Source organism: Mauremys reevesii, linkage group 9 (genome assembly GCF_016161935.1).
Source record: "Mauremys reevesii isolate NIE-2019 linkage group 9, ASM1616193v1, whole genome shotgun sequence".
Taxonomy (NCBI): domain Eukaryota; kingdom Metazoa; phylum Chordata; order Testudines; family Geoemydidae; genus Mauremys; species Mauremys reevesii.
This window is the reverse complement of record NC_052631.1, coordinates 47,108,237-47,125,182: the sequence shown is the minus strand read 5'-3', so window position 1 is coordinate 47,125,182 and position 16,946 is coordinate 47,108,237. Positions and strand designations below refer to the sequence as shown.

At 48.6% G+C, this 16,946-nt stretch overlaps 1 protein-coding gene across 1 annotated transcript in view; it reads left to right on the top strand.

Moving 5' to 3' along the window:
• Positions 1-16,946, top strand: part of MYO7B (myosin VIIB) — a 76,708-nt gene that overhangs the window by 5,756 nt on the left and 54,006 nt on the right. Inside the window, exons 5-14 of the mRNA XM_039487813.1 lie at positions 1,744-1,865; positions 3,098-3,240; positions 3,335-3,448; positions 6,187-6,340; positions 7,395-7,471; positions 7,833-7,952; positions 8,188-8,330; positions 10,367-10,577; positions 13,762-13,897; positions 14,166-14,326. Coding sequence (XP_039343747.1) covers positions 1,744-1,865; positions 3,098-3,240; positions 3,335-3,448; positions 6,187-6,340; positions 7,395-7,471; positions 7,833-7,952; positions 8,188-8,330; positions 10,367-10,577; positions 13,762-13,897; positions 14,166-14,326 — 1,381 coding nt within the window. The remainder of the gene's footprint in view (positions 1-1,743; positions 1,866-3,097; positions 3,241-3,334; positions 3,449-6,186; positions 6,341-7,394; positions 7,472-7,832; positions 7,953-8,187; positions 8,331-10,366; positions 10,578-13,761; positions 13,898-14,165; positions 14,327-16,946) is intronic.

Genomic DNA, 16,946 nt, shown 5'->3' with positions numbered 1-16,946 from the left:
CCCAAAGTGTTTGGAGAGGTGACAATCTCTTCAGTCCCTTGGGGAGGCATAGATAAAACCAGGGTAAATGAGAAGAGAACGTTTGCTTTTTTGCTGTGTCATTTTCAGTTAGGACTCAGAAATATTTAGTCCTGAATGTGCATTTATGTATCCATGTGACCGTATAATGTGTGTCCAAACTTGTCAGCGATGTTTGCACAAATGGATGCATACATAGTTTCAGAGACAGGGCTGATTTCCACCTGCATATTTGTGCTGTGATTTTTGTACTTGGACCCCTACTGGAAATATTTAGCAAGAAAAAGAGATCAAGAGACTGCTCCCTTGCACGTTTATATTTCCAAACCCCATCATTTCCCCGCCAAGCCCTCTGAGTGCAGCAGGACATTCTACACAAATAGTCTCTTTATAAATAGATGGAGAATGGGAAGCCTGAGTACATTGTCCATAGCTGGGAAGGTACCTTTTTTACCTTTGGAAGGTAGCCATTATGTTTGAAGATTACTGTAGCAATCCGGAGTCACCCCTGCGGCACCTCCTGCTGGTCTGTTCCGGGAATTAGCTCGTTCCAGCCCGGAGCGCCCTCTGCAGGCCAGTGATCCACCTGTCCTCTGGCCCCTGTGTCCCTCCCTGGACCCCGGTGCCCTGTTTACCTGGGGTGCTGCCCCCTGGCAGTAATCCCTTTCAGCCTCAGGGTCTCCCCCTCCCAGGGGAACCCCCACCTACTATCCCCACCTCGCCTCAGTATATGGCTCCTGCCAGTCATTGTCTAGCCCCCACGCTCTGGGGCAGACTGCAGTATCAGCCTACTCATCACTGGCAAGGTTGGGTTTGGACCTGCTGCCTTTGCCTACCCCGGGCTGCCCTCTGCAACCCCCAGTACCTATTGGCCTTATGCTAGGCCGCAGCCTGGGGCTTTCCAGGCAGGAGCTCCCCAGCTCTTCAGCCTCTCCCCAGCCCTGCTCCACTCAGGTATGTTATGTCCAGCTCCCTGCAGCCAGGCCCATCTCCCTCTACAGGCAGAGGAAGACTCACTGGGCTCCTGGCTCACAGCCTGTTATAGGGGCCAGCTGGGCCTGATTGGGGCTTGGCCCAGCTGAGCCTAGCTTCCCTAATCAGCCCAGGCTTCTTGCCCCAGCCACAGCCCTCTCCTGGGCTGTTTTCCACCCCAAAGGGCAGGAGCGGGTAACCACCCCACTACAATTACATTTAACTTTCTGAAAGCAGAGATTGTCTCTGAGAAGGTTAATCTCCCCTCCTAAAACAAGACAAGAGAAACGTTATCTTTAACCTACAAAGGTATTTCCTGTATTTGTTTTCCGTTCATCTTTTGTGAAAGGAGCTGGGTAATGTCAATGCAATGATGTCTCTTGCTAGGAGAGGAGATACTGGGAACAAGAAGTTAACATACTAAAACCAGCACAGATAGTACAATAAGTACTAAAGATGAAAAGCCAAATTTTATTTCTCCTTCACACTGGAGCCAATCTACTAGCATCAGTGGATTTGCACTTGTGTAACTGATGGAACAATTTAGCCCTTAACATTATAGTACAAAGAATAGCTTCACTTCAGTGAATGAGACGGTGAAAGATAAGCCTCCTCACTCCTTACGAGACTAAGGACAGTCCCGTAAAATGGAGAAGATCCGTGAATTCTTACCCTGGTCTGCCATTTTTTCCACTGTAGCAGAGAAAAGGAAACCAAGACACTGATTTACCACATTTATGTTTTGGATTCCAGTGGAGAATCTGGAGCTGGGAAGACTGAAAGCACTAAACTGATACTGCAGTTTTTAGCTGCTATCAGTGGCCAGCATTCCTGGATTGAGCAGCAGATTCTGGAGGCCAACCCCATTCTGGAAGGTAGGTTATGTAGCTAAGATACTTGATTCACCATAACACCAGTGATTTCGATGGATTTATGCCAGTGTGAAGCTGGAGTAATGCAGTAATGTCTCAGGGCCATTGAAGCGGCACAGCAGCTGAACACCTTAAAGCCTCAACGATGTACTGGTTGACTAAGGAATCTACAAGGAATTTTGGCAAAGTCTGCAGAGAGTTTTCCCCAAAATCTGTGTGGTTCATCTGAGATTTTGCCCCAGATCTGCAGGGATTTTGACTCAAAACTATTCCCACATGTTAAAACTAGATATTCTAAGATACAAGGAGAGTCATTCAACATTTTTAAGAAGATCGATCTATTGGTCTTATCTAAGAGAAGATTAAGAGGTGATTTGATCATGGTGTATAAGTACCTACACAGGCAAAAGTTTTCAGATAAGTCTTCAATCTAGCAGACACAGGCATAACAAGATCCAGCCATTGGCTAGAAGCTTAAGCTGAGTAAATTCAGGCTAGGAATAAGGTGCAAATTTTTAACAATGAGGGTAATTAACCATTGGAACAGGTTATTTGGAGTGATGGGTTCTCCATCAATGTCTTTAAAATCAAGATTGTACGTCTTTCCAAACTATATGTTCTAGTTCAACCACAAGATGAGGGATGAAGTCAGGGATTGCTTCCCTAGGGAGGAACAAAAGTTTCTGCGGATGTTGGGCACTGAATTGGGAACCTGTGGCAAAGTTTGGATAGTTGGGGTTGGGAAGGACTTATTCAAGGTCTGACAAGCTTGGTGTTAGAGTAGGGCTAATCTAAGCAATTGCGGGAGGGTTTTGGGAACAGGAAGGGATCATGCTGGGGAAAGATGGGGGAGTTATGGTGAGGGATAGGCATGTACTTGCACTACTCTGTAGGAAGGGGTTTGGCTGAGGGAGATTGTATCTTCCCACAGGATCTTCCCACAGCCTCCCCACTTCCCATGAAGAAAGATCTGGTGTCCCCTCCCTACCTACATGAGAAATTTCGGGCCCACTTGCTTCCATGCACAGCTGTCTGCCTCTCTGTTCAGCTGAGTGTAGGATGGAGTCTGGGGCCTGCCATTGCTAGTGTGAGTCAGAATACATGGCACTGGAATCTGGAGCTCACCAGGTGAAATGCCAGCAGCAAGACCAGGTAGTCTGAAAGTGACATTGGCATGCCCTCAGCGGGAGTAAACTCAGTGTCTCCCTCTGTCCTACACTCCCTCCCACCGCCAGCCTTTGGAAACGCCAAGACAATTCGAAACGACAACTCAAGCCGCTTTGGGAAATACATCGACATCCACTTCAACCGAAGCAGCGTGATCGAAGGAGCCCGGATAGAGCAGTTCCTTCTGGAGAAGTCCCGGGTTTGTCGGCAGGTAAGGGCTCATCTGGGAGTCAGTGCTAACTCTGCTCCTGTTTTATGAGACTGCACTGACAGGCCTGTCCCCTGGGGTACTTCTCTCATTCCAGGCTCCGGAGGAAAGGAACTATCATATATTTTACTGCATGCTAATGGGGATGAATCTGGAGCAGAAGAAGATGTTGAACCTGGGCACTGCTTCAGAGTACACCTACCTCACCATGGTAAGATGCACCTCCCTCTGCTGCCATCGCCTTGAGCATGGGGTTCCTCATGCTGGGCCGCTCTTATGTGTCACAGCGAAAGCGAGTGCAAGAGGGCTGGTTCTCACATAGAAATGGCCATGCCTAGAGTGAAAGAAGAATTAATATTAAAAGCTACAGTGTCCTCTAAGATTTTATTGTCCTGTATCCACCACTGGGTGCAACTTATGGCCGTTAGAAGCTATCCGTCAAGAGCAGCCTTAAGAAAGATCAATAGCATCTTCAATTGGCTCCTCAGTGCCAGCCTTTGCACTGCAGTCCAGTTTCGGGTGACTGCCGTTGATCTCCCAGCTGGGAGAACACAAGGCCTGGATGTATTTCTCAGAGAAAAGGAATTAACATGTACAAAATGTTCCTTTATTTCACAGCTGAAGCAATGGTCCTTATCTGTTGGGCCTTGCAGAAATAACTCAGTAATATGGTTCTCTCTTTAATCTGGGCTAGCTAACATAAGATCCCAGTATGTTTTCCAGAGAGTTTCCCCTGTGGGATGTGGGGATTCATCTCGGGGGAGACCGCTGAAAGTACCGAGTGGTTTAACAGCACCACCACCATTGACTTTCAGTGGGATTTGTGCTTCTGAGCAGATTTGGAAATCCCAACCCTAGTCTGGCCAAGTTCTTCACACTAAAAACATGAGCTGCGCCGCTTTGCTCTGTGACTTGGACAAAAATGAGGAAAGAAGGAATTAGGACCCAGTGCAGCAGTATTCATGCCACAAACTTCAGTGGGAGCAGGGTTGGGCACCCAAAAAACAAAGCTACTCAGATAGTGGAGGCTTTTGTAACCGTAGGCCTGAATGTTTACAGAAAGCCGTGGAGCTCTGCGTTAAAGGATGGGAAGAATCTCACTAGCTAGGACATGCCTGCAGTTCCTCTGGGCCTTTTGCATGCACTACTGCCATGGGCTCAAATGATGCTGCCCCTAAAGGAAAGTGCCCCTGTGTGATATTGGCCCAGGGAGTGGGAGCAGATTCTCCATCTTGTTGATTACAGGAATGAAATGACTGAGGACAAAATGATAATGTGGTCAGCACTTATTACTGCAGTTCAAGCACTGTGTATTCCATGAAGGGCTGAAGTCCTTTTAGCTCAGTGATGAGTGCAGTAAAATACTTAGATAGGCAGATTAGATCCAGGGGAAATGCTCCCATGATTTTTGTTGTGCTCAGCTATTGGTGCAAATAGCTATTCGTAGTGCTATAAATAGAGCCCCACATAAGGACACTTCACTCTTCCTGCTGCCACAGCACTGCATTGCCCAGGACTCACTGATCCAGCAGACATGCCCTACACCATGGGCCAGCCCCAAATCAATTATTTATATGGAAGGTAGCAAAGGGCAGAGCGCTGAGTTGTGCCAGGCAGACTTTTGCTGAAGACCTTTCTCCATTTGTTTTTGGATCGTGCTGTTCAGTGTCTTGTGCTAGATTCTAGTGTTCTGATTTTGCAAAGGTATTTTCTACCACTGTCCCAACCCTGCCTGTCTTTATTTCTCAAACGAGGGTTATTCCTACTGACTAGTGCCAGGGGATGCTTGTACAGGGCAGAGGAGAGCTACAGCAGGGGCAGGAAAAGAGATGTGACCTCAAATCTGTCCTAAGAAACACTGCAAATGTATCCCATGGTGATCCCCAGCAAGTGGGTGGACTGCTGAAAGTTACGTCTCCTCTTTCCCTGCTCCAGAGCAGCCTTTAATGTAGCTGGTTGTTGAAGCAGCCTCTGGCCTAAGCTTCTCTCTCCTCTTCCCATATTACTCAGCTCAGCCATGGAAGCATGTGCTGTTTGACCTCAGAGACCCACTAATGGACGCCTCATCCCACTACTGACAGAAAGGTGTGTAGCCAAGTGTTTGACTACACTCATGGTTCGCTCATAAAAATGTTCAGGAAAGCCAAATGCATTGTCTAAAGACAACGCAGCAGAACATGAAAAGGAAACATCTATTCTATACCCTTTTTCTGGGAAACCATTCTTATCCCACAGCATGTTCACCTTACACAGTAGGTGTGGTTCAAAGAGCCATCCTCAAACCTGCTTCAGTTTATATTGTGCATGTGTGCCAGCTAACAGCCCCCTCTAGTCACTTTAAGTTTCAGTCTAACCCACTTGTTAGCTAGGTTTGTCCTTGGTAGCTCTCTATACTTTCCCATATCTCGTTTTGAATGCTGTATTCCCAGTGCTGATGAGCCCTGGAAGTACACCCTCTCTGTACCTGGCACACGGTGTATTCATGCATCTCTGCTTTGAAACGTTTCCTATGTTCTAATGCCAAAGCTGACTTCAGCTTTGCAAAGTGGTGTGCGAGGCTTGACACAGGTGAACAGAACTGTGGGAAGAGCATAATCCATTCAGTTAACATAACTTCTCCCACCACCCATGTACATAATATATGTTAGATTAATATCATGCACATCATACCTATTCACGTGGTGTATACTATGCCTAACAGATGCATATTGGCTAACACCACTCCAAGCAATGTGTCACCTTCTTTTGAGTGGGAGCGAAGAAAGAAACTACCATGGAAAAGGGAAATTAAAAAAAAAAATACAAGGGTTTGTATATTGGGTCTGTAATGAGCAGTCTACAAGGCAGTTCTGTTATATATGTTTTGTTCTGCAGCCTAGAGGCTGCTATGCTAGGTCTGTATTAATAACCAGATGATTTCCCTGTGCCTATGAATGTGCTGTGATGCAGGGTGACTGCACTTCTTGTGACGGCCGTAATGATGCAAAGGAATATGCTCACGTCCGCTCTGCTATGAAGGTCCTCATGTTCTCAGATTCTGAGCACTGGGACATCAGCAAGCTGCTGGCTGCTATTCTGCACCTGGGGAACGTCGAGTTTGAAGGTAAACCCAGCACTGCCTGCAGCTAGATCTTGCCTTCGTCTCAGTGTTTAAAGTCTGTGGGTCACTATCTGCCTTCTTGTCTAAGAGCCAGCTCGTGGCTGTCTGCCAAACAGGTGTGGATGGCGACTGGGGTTTTGGAAGGGCAGCAGCTGCAGACAATAGAAGTACTGGTGGGTGAGCTGACTGAATTCTGTTCTGAGAGGGGACCCTGTTACTATTTTCACTGTGAGACAAGGTTGCCAGGCCATAAAGAGGCCCCCTCACACACACTGAGGCATTAAATAACACCGTGCCCTGGCACGAATGATAATGAAAAGGACTCTGTGAGCTAGGGGGAAGGGAGAGGCTGAGGCCACATCTTCACTGGCAATGTTAAAGCGCTGCCATGGCAGTGCTGCTGCAGCTGCGCTTTAACGTGGCTTGTGTAGTCACGGCACCGCTGGGAGAAAGCTCCCCCAGCGCTCTAAAAAAACCACCTCCACAAGGGGAGTAGCTCCCAGCTTTGGGAGCACAGCTCACAGCGCTGGTGCACTGTCTACACTGGCACTTTACAGCGCTGAAACTTGCTGCGCTCAGAGGGGTATTTTTTGACGCCCCGAGCAAGAAAGTTGCAGTGCTGTAAAGTGCCAGTGTAGGCAAGCCCTGAGTCAGGGTTATTGTGGAAACTCAGAATTCTCTGAGCTGGGTTTGATTCAAATTGCAGCCTTAGCATTGCACTGAATGCATTCTGCAGGTGACTCTCACTTCCTCTGTTCAGTGCAATCTGATTAATCTCAGCTTGGGAGCTTCTCAGGGCAGTGACTTTCTCACTGCGGCCAGGGCTACACTACAGACTGCCAGCAGAGCTTTGCTGGTCTGCGGTGTGGATTAACTATGCTGCTAACACTCTGCTAGTGTGGACATGGCCTGTGTTTCTGTACAGTGCTCCGCCCAAGATCCTGCTCCTGGCCTTGGATAGTACAGCAATACAAACAGTAACAACACAGCCATGCACCATAGTGGTAGTGACTTGTACTGTGTGTGTATACTGAGCTTTGTGGTTTCCTCTTCCCAGCTGCTGTGTATGATAACTTGGACTGTTCTGATGTGCTGGATTCTTCACACTTTTATGTAGCAACCAAACTGCTTGAGGTACTGGATTCTCATCTTCTCTCACTAGCTCTCTGGTTTGTTCCCCATTCTGGGAGGGTGGATTGTTGGCACATGTGCTTCTGTGGAGAGTGTGTTTATGGTGTTTTCCTTTTGTGCAGTGTCCCCTTGTCACTGCTAATGCTCACAGTGATGCCCCTCCAGACTGAGAGATCTTTCCCTATATAGGCCCCAGGAACAGCTATTTTTCCTGTGACAGTAGGCCACAGTACCAGTCAGACAGCCTGTCTCTGCTTTCCCCACTTCTATCTTACACGCCTTTTCCTGAGTCAGACTCCTCCCGTCTTTGCCAGGTCTGCTTTATCTACATTGAATGATCCAGCTGCAGTGATTATTCCTACAGGTGGACTCCGGAGAACTGCAAAACAGCCTTACAAACCACTCGATCATCATCCGAGGAGAGAGCGTGTCCATGCCCCTGAGTGTTGCCCAGGCTGCTGATGGGAGAGACGCCTTTGTGAAGGTAAAGGAGTTCACCCCCTCCAAGTGTGCATTGCATTGATGCTTTTCAAAGAGTGTGAATGCTTTCAGGGCTGGGTCTACTGACTGTCTGAGGGCCTGGTTCTGCAAACACTTATCACTGAGCCCTAGATCTTGCTACACTGAGCGTGCATGTTGACTTCATTCTGAACAGCAAACGCAAGGCCCAGTAGGGTTTGCATTATTGGGCCCTTACCGCCTTTTTATCTCTTCCGCAGGGGATCTATGGCCACCTCTTCTTGTGGATAGTAAATAAGATCAATGCTGCAATTTTCAACCCACCTTCTCAGGATTCTAAAAGTTTGCGCAGGTCCATTGGGCTTCTGGACATCTTTGGTTTTGAAAACTTTAACACCAACAGGTAGGATGTTCCAGATTCATTTCCGTCAGGGAAAGTGACAAATAGTAGACATAAAGGTAGGGAACAAATGAATTAATTTGCTCATTCGTTGTCATCTTTGCGATCAAAGTAAAGATGGTGTTTGCTTCCATCACTGAATTTTCCTAGCGATGATCATGATGCACATCCCTGTGCTGACTTTTCCTGCCACACAAATGCCATTACCTCTGCTGAGCTATGTTGCACAGCACAGGGGTTCTCCAACTTCATCATAGCATGGATCACATCTTAATGGAGATCATGTTGTGAACACCTCAGGTTCCCATTCCCTGCATGCTTTCCTCTTGCCCAGTCTTCTCCTGTACATGGTTTCAGGCTGTTTGATTTCCCTGCTCCTGTGGACATGCTGCCCAGATGCCTCTTCCTCCCGGACATAATGCCCATTGTCTCTCCCATCTCTCCTGGACAGTCCTCTCCCATTGGTGGCTTCAGGCCCCAAGGGCAGCTTCTGTTTCCTCTTAGATAGTAGTGGTCCTGTCGCAGGGCAACGACTCACCGGCACAGCACCTCCTGCTGGTTGTCCAGGGAATTAGCTCTTTTCCAGCTCCGGAGCGCCCTCCGCTGGCTGATGTCTCGCCTGCCACTGGCCCTGTGTCCCTCCTGGACCCCGGTGCCCTTTGCCCAGGGGTTCTGCCCACTGCAGCAACCCACAAGCCCTGGGTCTCCCCTCCCAGGGGAACCCCGAACGCCCTATCCCCACCTCGCCTCAGTGGCTACTGCCAGTCATCATCTAGCCCCCGCTCCCTGGGGCGGACTGCAGCCTATAAACCACTCATCATTGGCAAGGGGGGTTGGACCAGCTGCCTCTGCCTCTCTCTGGGCTGCCTCTCTGCAACCCCAGTATCCCTTTGTGGGCCCTTAACTAGGCCTGCAGCCTGGGGCTTTGCTAGGCTTCCTCTGCCTCCTTGTGTCCAGCTCCTTCAAGGGGCACTGAGGCTCTTTGGTAGGGAACCAGCAGGACACAAGGAGGAGAGCCAGCACCATATAACCAGCCAGCTTTCCACAGACCATCAGCAAATGCTGTGCAGACCATGAACCACTGGTGGTCTGCATATTAATGTACCAAATATGCCACACCTGGGATAAAGCCCAGGAAGCATGTGATCAGTATCACATTTCTGTATGCTACCTTTAATGCAATATGTGATAAATCTGGCTATATTATGATGGTGCCTAATAATTAATAATAAATAATACTATTTACTATTCCCGAAGGTCACAATCCAGATCAGGGCCTCATGGTGTGCAGACACACCAGCACCAGGGCCGGCTCCAGTCCCCAGCGCACCAAGCGCGTGCTTGGGGCGGCATGCTGCAGGCGTGCCTGTGGAGGGTCCGCTGGTCCCGCGGCTCGAATGGACCTCCCACAGGCATGCCTGCGGATGCTCCACCGGAGCCGCGGGACCAGCGGACCCTCCGCAGGCATGTCTGCAGGAGGTCCACCGGAGCCGCGGGACCGGCGACCGCCAGAGCGCCCCCCGCGGCATGCCGCCGTGCTTGGGGTGGCCAAATTGCTAGAGCCGCCCCTGACCAGCACACAAAATCCTTGCCCCCAAGCATTTACAAGACCAGATGCGTGAGTGACAAATAAAAGGAGGAAGGGTGGCAGAGAGGACAAGAGTAAGAGGAATCCAATCACACACCTATATAGGCTAGCTAAGCACATACAGGCTAGCTAGGCACACAACCAGGAAGCTCCTAAGGGTCTCTGTAAACAACAAAACAAAATATAAAATGAAACAATCTGACCTGCCAGCTGCACACTATATGAAGGAGTCCGTTGCATGTGAGTTGTTGGGCATGGTGATATGTGCCCAGATAGAACACCATACAGCAGGAGTGTTCATTAACAGTGTGAAATGGTATCACCTAAACTATAACAGTGTTCCCTGTGTGCATGTATCGAATATAGAGTGTCAGATAATACTGTCCAGTGATAGTGATGGTACCAGGTAACATGGAGATGACAGTGGATTCCCCGTGCTGTTCCCCTGCAGCTTTGAGCAACTCTGTATTAACTTTGCCAATGAGCACCTTCAGCAGTTCTTTGTGCGCCATGTCTTCAAGCTGGAGCAGGAGGAATACCTTGCGGAGCACATCTCCTGGAGCCACATTGACTTCACAGATAACCACCAGGCTTTGGAACTGATTGCACTCAAACCCATGAACATTGTCTCCCTCATTGATGAGGAAAGCAAGTTCCCTAAGGTGAGAGCCTTATTCTGTCTGGTCTCTTGGCTTCACACAGAGGGCAGCTGCCTAGAAAGCTCTTCTGGAGGGACTGTGAGCTGGTAAGACCCAGTGAGAGTCATCTCCCCACAGAAGTCCCTTCACTACCTTTAGTGTCCTCTCCAGTTGCAACCCAAAGGGGAAAGTCCATGAGATTAAAACTCTTGTGCACACTGTAGATGGTTCCCTGGTTGACTGTGTGCCAGACACTGCTTACAGGTGGGAACAGTTGCTGCTCCAGAATTCTTCGGGGCCAGAATCATTTATGGCTCTTGTAGACTCATAGATTCCAAGGCCAGAAGTGACCTCTGTGACCATCTAGTCTGACCTCCTGTATAGCACAGGCCATAGAAATAATTCCTAGAGAAGATCTTTTAGAAAAATATCCAAACTTGATTTAAAAATTGTCATTACAAGGCAATTGAGAATCCATGACAACCCTTGGTAAGTTGTTCCAATGGTAAATTACCTTAACTGTTAAAATGTATGCCTTATTTCCAGTCTGAATTTGTCTAGGTTCAACTTCCAGCCATTGGATCATGTTACACCTTTCTCTGCTAGATTGAAAAGCCCATTAGTAAATATTTGTTCCCCACGTAAACACTTATAGACTGTAATCAAGTCACACCTTGACCTTTTCTTTGTTAAAATAAATAGATTGAGCTCTTTGAGTCTATCATTATACGGCAGGTTTTCTAATCCTTTAATCATTCTCGTGGCTCTTCTCTGAACCCTCTCTAATTTATCAACATCCTTCTTGAATTGTGGACACTAGAACTGGACACAGGATTCCAGCAGCAGTCACCCCAGTGCCAAATATAGAGGTAAAATAACCTCTGTACTCCTTCTCAAAATTCCCCTGTTTATGCATCCCAGGGTCACGTTAACTCTTTTGGCCACAGCGTCACACTGGGAGCACATTTGGCTGATTATCCACCACAACCCTCAAAGCTTTTTCAGAGTCACTGCTTCCCAGGATGGAGAGTCCCCCATCCTGTAAGTAAGGCCTACATTCTTTGTTCCTAGGGGTATGCATTTACATTTAGTCAAATAAAAAGCATATTGTTTGCTTGCACCCAGTTTACTAAGAGATCCAGATCACTCTGAATCAGTGACCTGTCCTCTTCATTATTTACCACTCCCCCAATTTTTGTATCATCTGCCAGCTTTATCAGTGATGATTTTATGCTTTCCTTCAGGTCACTAATAAAAACATTAAAAAGTGTAGGGCCAAGAACCAATCCATGTGGGACCCCACTGGAAACTCATCTGCTCAATGACAATTCCTCATTTACAATTACATTTTGAAATTTATCAGATAGCCAGTTTTTTAATCCATTTAATGTGTGCCATGTTAATTTTATATCGTTCTAGTTTTTTAATCAACATGTCGTGCCTTATAGAAATATTAAATATTACATCAACACTTTTACCTTTATCAACCAAATCTGTAATCTCATCAAAAAAGAAAACAAGTTCATCTGACAGGATCTATTTTCCATAAACTGATGTTGATTTGCATTAATTATCTTACCTTCCTTTAATTCTTTATTAATCGAGTCCCATATCAGCTGCTCCATTAGCTTGCCAGGGATTGCAGTCAGGCTGACCAGCCTATCATCACCCAGGTCATTCCATTTACCCTTTTAAAAAATTGTTACATTAGCTTTCTTCCAGTCTTCTGGTTCCTCAGTTCTCCAAGACTTATTGAAAAACATTAACAGTCTAACAAGCTCTTTAACCAATTCTTCTAAAACTCTTGGATGCAAGCTAGCTGGACCAGATTTTTAAAATGGCTAACTTTAGTAGCTTCTGTTTAACATCCTCCAGAGATGCTAGTGGAATGGGAATTGTGTTATCATCACCATAGGATGAGACTATAGCATCTGTTTTCTCCCCAAATACAGAACAGAAATATGTATTCAACACTTCTGCCTTTTCTGAATTACTATTGATAATTCTACTATTTCCACCTAGTAATGGACCAATATCATTGTCAGGATTCTTTCCCCGCCCCCCTATTATATTTAAAAGACTCCTTCTTATTGGCATTAATGCTGCTGTCCATAGCTGCCACCTTGTGTCTCTTTGCTTCCCTTATCAATTTTCTACAAGTCCTAATTTCTGATTTATATTCATTACTATTAACACCCCCTTCCTTCCATTTGTTATAATATAACAAATATATGTATTTGCCTTCACTTCCACTCTATTTTTTATTTTTTTTAACCATCACAGCCTTCACCCTCAGTTTTGGCTTTTTGGGCATCTAGTATGGTATTCTTAAATGATGCAGTTATGCCAGGTGGTAAGAGCACAGAGGCTGGAGAGCATCCCCCATGCTCTCTGCATGCTCCAGGAAAAGGACAATCACAACTGCAGTCCCTGCACTCAGAAGAGCAAAGGGTTTGCTCCCTCCTTATTATCTCAAGGGCCCATGACACTTCAAAGAGCACAGCCCTGCCCATGCTGTCTGCCACCCCAAGGAGGAGGAAGCTGTTGACAGCATCCTTTTAACAACAGCATTATCCTGGTGAGGTTTTTTTCCCCCTCACTGATGAATTGTAATGAAAACGATATGCTTAATGACAAGCATCCAACTGACTGCCAGCCTACCAAACTCATCCGTTGAGCTTCCCAGATGATTGGCAGGTGCAGGGCAGAATCCTGTCTGTAAACTCCAGAGCTGCACAAGTGCCAGGGGAAGGAGAGCGGTGCCAGCCTCATGGAGGGCCTCTGTGCCACTGAGCCTGTGCTGGGCAGGAAGGCTCAAAGAGGCCAGGGGAACGTTCTCTCAAGCAACTCTTACCACCTCTTGCACTGCTCTGGAGCTCTTCTAGCAGCTGCAGGTGACCACAGTGGAGTCAGCGGGGGTGATTCCCTGGCCCCAAGGTAGCAGGACACACTCACTGGTGCTGTGAAGTGCCAGTGGATACTCTAGCTAGGCCCTGTCTTTGTATTTGAGAGATGGTGCCCTACTGCTGGAGCCAGGTGCTCTTAACAACACTTTCCCTCTCTCCCACTCCAGTGCAATCAGCCAGTGCCGGTCCAGATTTAACCCTTTGTTATCTCGGAGCACTATTTTTTTTGCTTGCACTGTAGAGGCCAGTGCTTGCAGAGAGAATCTGCTTCACCCCTGTCTCTTGGTTGTGTTTGTTCCTAGGGCACTGACGCCACGCTGCTAAACAAAATAAATTCCCATCATGGCAAAAGCAAAGTCTACATCCCACCGAGGAGCGTCCATGACACCAAATTTGGTATCAGCCACTTTGCTGGGATTGTCTATTACCAGTCGAAAGGTGAGAACACTTCTCTGTACAAGCACGGTCCTCTTCAGAAGCAAAGAGAGGAGAGCACCTCTCCCCTGAGGCAGCTGCACCATGGGTCATTGTCCTCTCTAGGGAGCTAGATTACACACAGCCTCCTGCTTGCTAAGCAGAAGTAATGAAAGCAAGAGGATTCATTTAAATTGAGCTGCAAGTTGCTGTAAATTAGGTTTATTTTAGAGTGGCAGCCTGGGATCAGAGCCAGCGCAGATGATGAGGTTATTTTATTTCTTACCTACAGGTTTCCTGGAGAAGAATCGTGACATGCTCAGCTCCAACATAATGCAATTGGTTTACTCTTCCAAAAACAAATTCCTGAGGCAGATCTTCCAGGTGGAAACAACCGTGGCTACACTAGGCCGTGGGAGCATAAAACATCTCAGAACTGAGCATACCCTCAAGGTTGGCTTTCTTCTACTTAGTTAAAAAAAAAATCTGAAGTGTGCTTGATTATGTTCAGCCTTCCAAATGGTCTTACATTCTGTCTGCAAACTCTTCTGTCTTTCCCTTGAGCAATTTGTGCACTGGTAGACAGGGGCGGCTCTAGGAATTTGGCCGCCCCAAGCAGTCATGCCTGCGGGAGGTGCACCGGAGCCGCGGGACCAGCGGACCTCCCGCAGGCATGACTGTGGAGGGTTCGCTGGTTGCGCGGCTCCGGTGGAGCATCCGCAGGCACGCCTGCGGGAGGTCCACACGAGCCGTGGGACCAGCGAACCCTCCGCAGTCATGCCTGCGGAAGGTCCACCGGAGCCGTGGGACCAGCGGACCCTCCGCAGTCATGCCTGCGGGAGGTCCACTGGGCCCGCGGCTCCGGTGGGTCTCCCGCAGGCATGACTGCGGAAGGTCTGCCGGCTGCCACCCTGCTGGCAAAATGCCGCCCCAAGCGCGCGCTTGGCGCGCTGGGATCTGAAGCCGGCCCTGCTGGTAGAACAGCTTGCATGATCAACTGGAATCCTGAGTTATTGCCATAAACTGCTATGATGACAACCCAAAACTCAGAGTAACAGGGGGCCTTAGAACTTCCTCTCCCTGAATGGCCCATGTGGAGGCTACATTCAGGCTCCCATTGAAGCATTTGAGCTGTACTTCTTTTTCAGCATGCTCAGACAGCAAATTGACAAGTCTATATTGAGTCTGCCTCAGCTGTGCCTGGCTTTCTGTCTGAAGGTAGATGCCAGCTGCAACTGTCTAAGTGTGCATGTGTTCATCACTATAGTGTGTGTGTGTGTGTGTGTGTGTGTGTGTGTGTGTGTGTGTGAGAGAGAGTGGAGGTGGCATGGAGAAAATCATGACTAAAGGCATGCATTGTAAATCCAGAAGCTCCTTTTAATTGAAGCAAAGTGTGACAAGGCACCACGCTAGAGTGAATACAACTCTAGGAGCAGGCAGACAACTGGCAATTGATAAAAAACTCTCCATCTGAAGTCCCAGGATAGCTTGTTGGGAATCTCAGAATTTCATGTGGGATCATTTAAGAGTATCATAGGACGTGATCTGGGAGTGGAACATTGTGCAGTCCAGGCATTGTGCATGGGATCATTCAGACAGCCAGTCCAGAATAAAATATAAGTCCTGTGAACTACATCCTAGGAGCCCTGTCCCAGATACTGCTGTATTGGATAGCAAGGTTATAATGGGGTGCACTCACCTCTCTCAAGCGCCCCTGGTCGAGTGTGTGTTTTTTCTCAATTTTCTCCACTCACGGTGCCCCGTTGGTTGCTGCACTTGTCAGGCAGGTCTTTGAGGACTCAGACCTCTGGCTGAGTCTCTCACAGTCCATGTGCAAAACCAAACAAATTCCTTCTGGGACACACAATCCAAAATGTCCCCCATGTCCTACACCCTCCCTGGGCTCAGTCTTTAACCAGCCCAACGGGGCCCATCCCGGTACCCTCGCTTGGTCCAGCGAGGTTGAAAGGCTCCTACTCTGGAGTTGAGCACTGCCCTGAGGGATTTTTCCCTGGGGTCGCCTTGCCTCTACTTGAGTCCTCAGTGACCCCAGCTTTCCTGCTGAGTCACTCCTCTTGGACTCAGTTTGCTGACCACAGCTCCCCACTGAGTCAGTCCCAGTGCAGCCCTCTTCCCTGCAGTGCCACAGCTCTAATTCCCTTCCTTAGGGAACAGCCACTTCCCTCAGTGGCTGGGGGTGTGTGTGTGTTCCAGTCTCATTCACTGCTCTGGGCCCTAACCCAGGGACCCTTTAATCCTTTCGCTGTGTCCCTTTACTAATTGCTGCTCTATGTTTCCCTGGACTGCTTCCCTGTAGCCCATCTTAGCTGAGTCCCAGCAGCCATCCAGAAGCTCCTTCCTCACTCCCCCAGTCCCTGCCAGTAACTACCTGCTTGGTCCCAGCAGCCTGCCAGAAGCTATTCTCAGGCTCCCCCAGTCCCTGGCAGTAACTAATTCAGTATTTCTCAAATCCAGCCACCAGGGGCTTTTCTTGCAGCCACAGCCTCCTGGGCTGTGATGGGGTGGGGGTGGGTGGCAATATGGGTGGCTGCGTTTGAGAAACCAATGGGTGGCTCTCCCTCTCCCTGTTGCTCCTGGATGCACTGCCTTGATGTTGATTGTTGGGACTGCCAGCAGAGGGTGTCTGCGGGCGAGAGCCACATGCCTCTGCCTAGGAGCTGGTCCTGGCGCAGCCTGGTCTGCAGTGCCAGGGCAGGCAGAAAGCCTGCCTTAGCACTGCTGCTGACCGGGAAGTCACCCAAGGTAAGCCCGTGCACCAACCCTATGCCCCAATCCCCTGCCCCATCCCTGAGCCCCCCCAAACCCAGAGCCCCTTCCTGTACCCCAAACCCCTCATCCCTGGCCCCATCCCAGAGCCTGCGCCCCCAGCCTCCCTCCTGCACCCCAACCTCCTGCCCCATCCCAGAGCCCCACTCACACCCTGAACCCCTCATTCCCAGCTCCACCCCACAGCCCTCACCCCCACAACCCAACCCTCTGCACCAGCCCTGAGCTCCTCCCACACACCAAACCCCTCATCCTGAGCTCCGTTGGGTCACGGGCATCAACAATT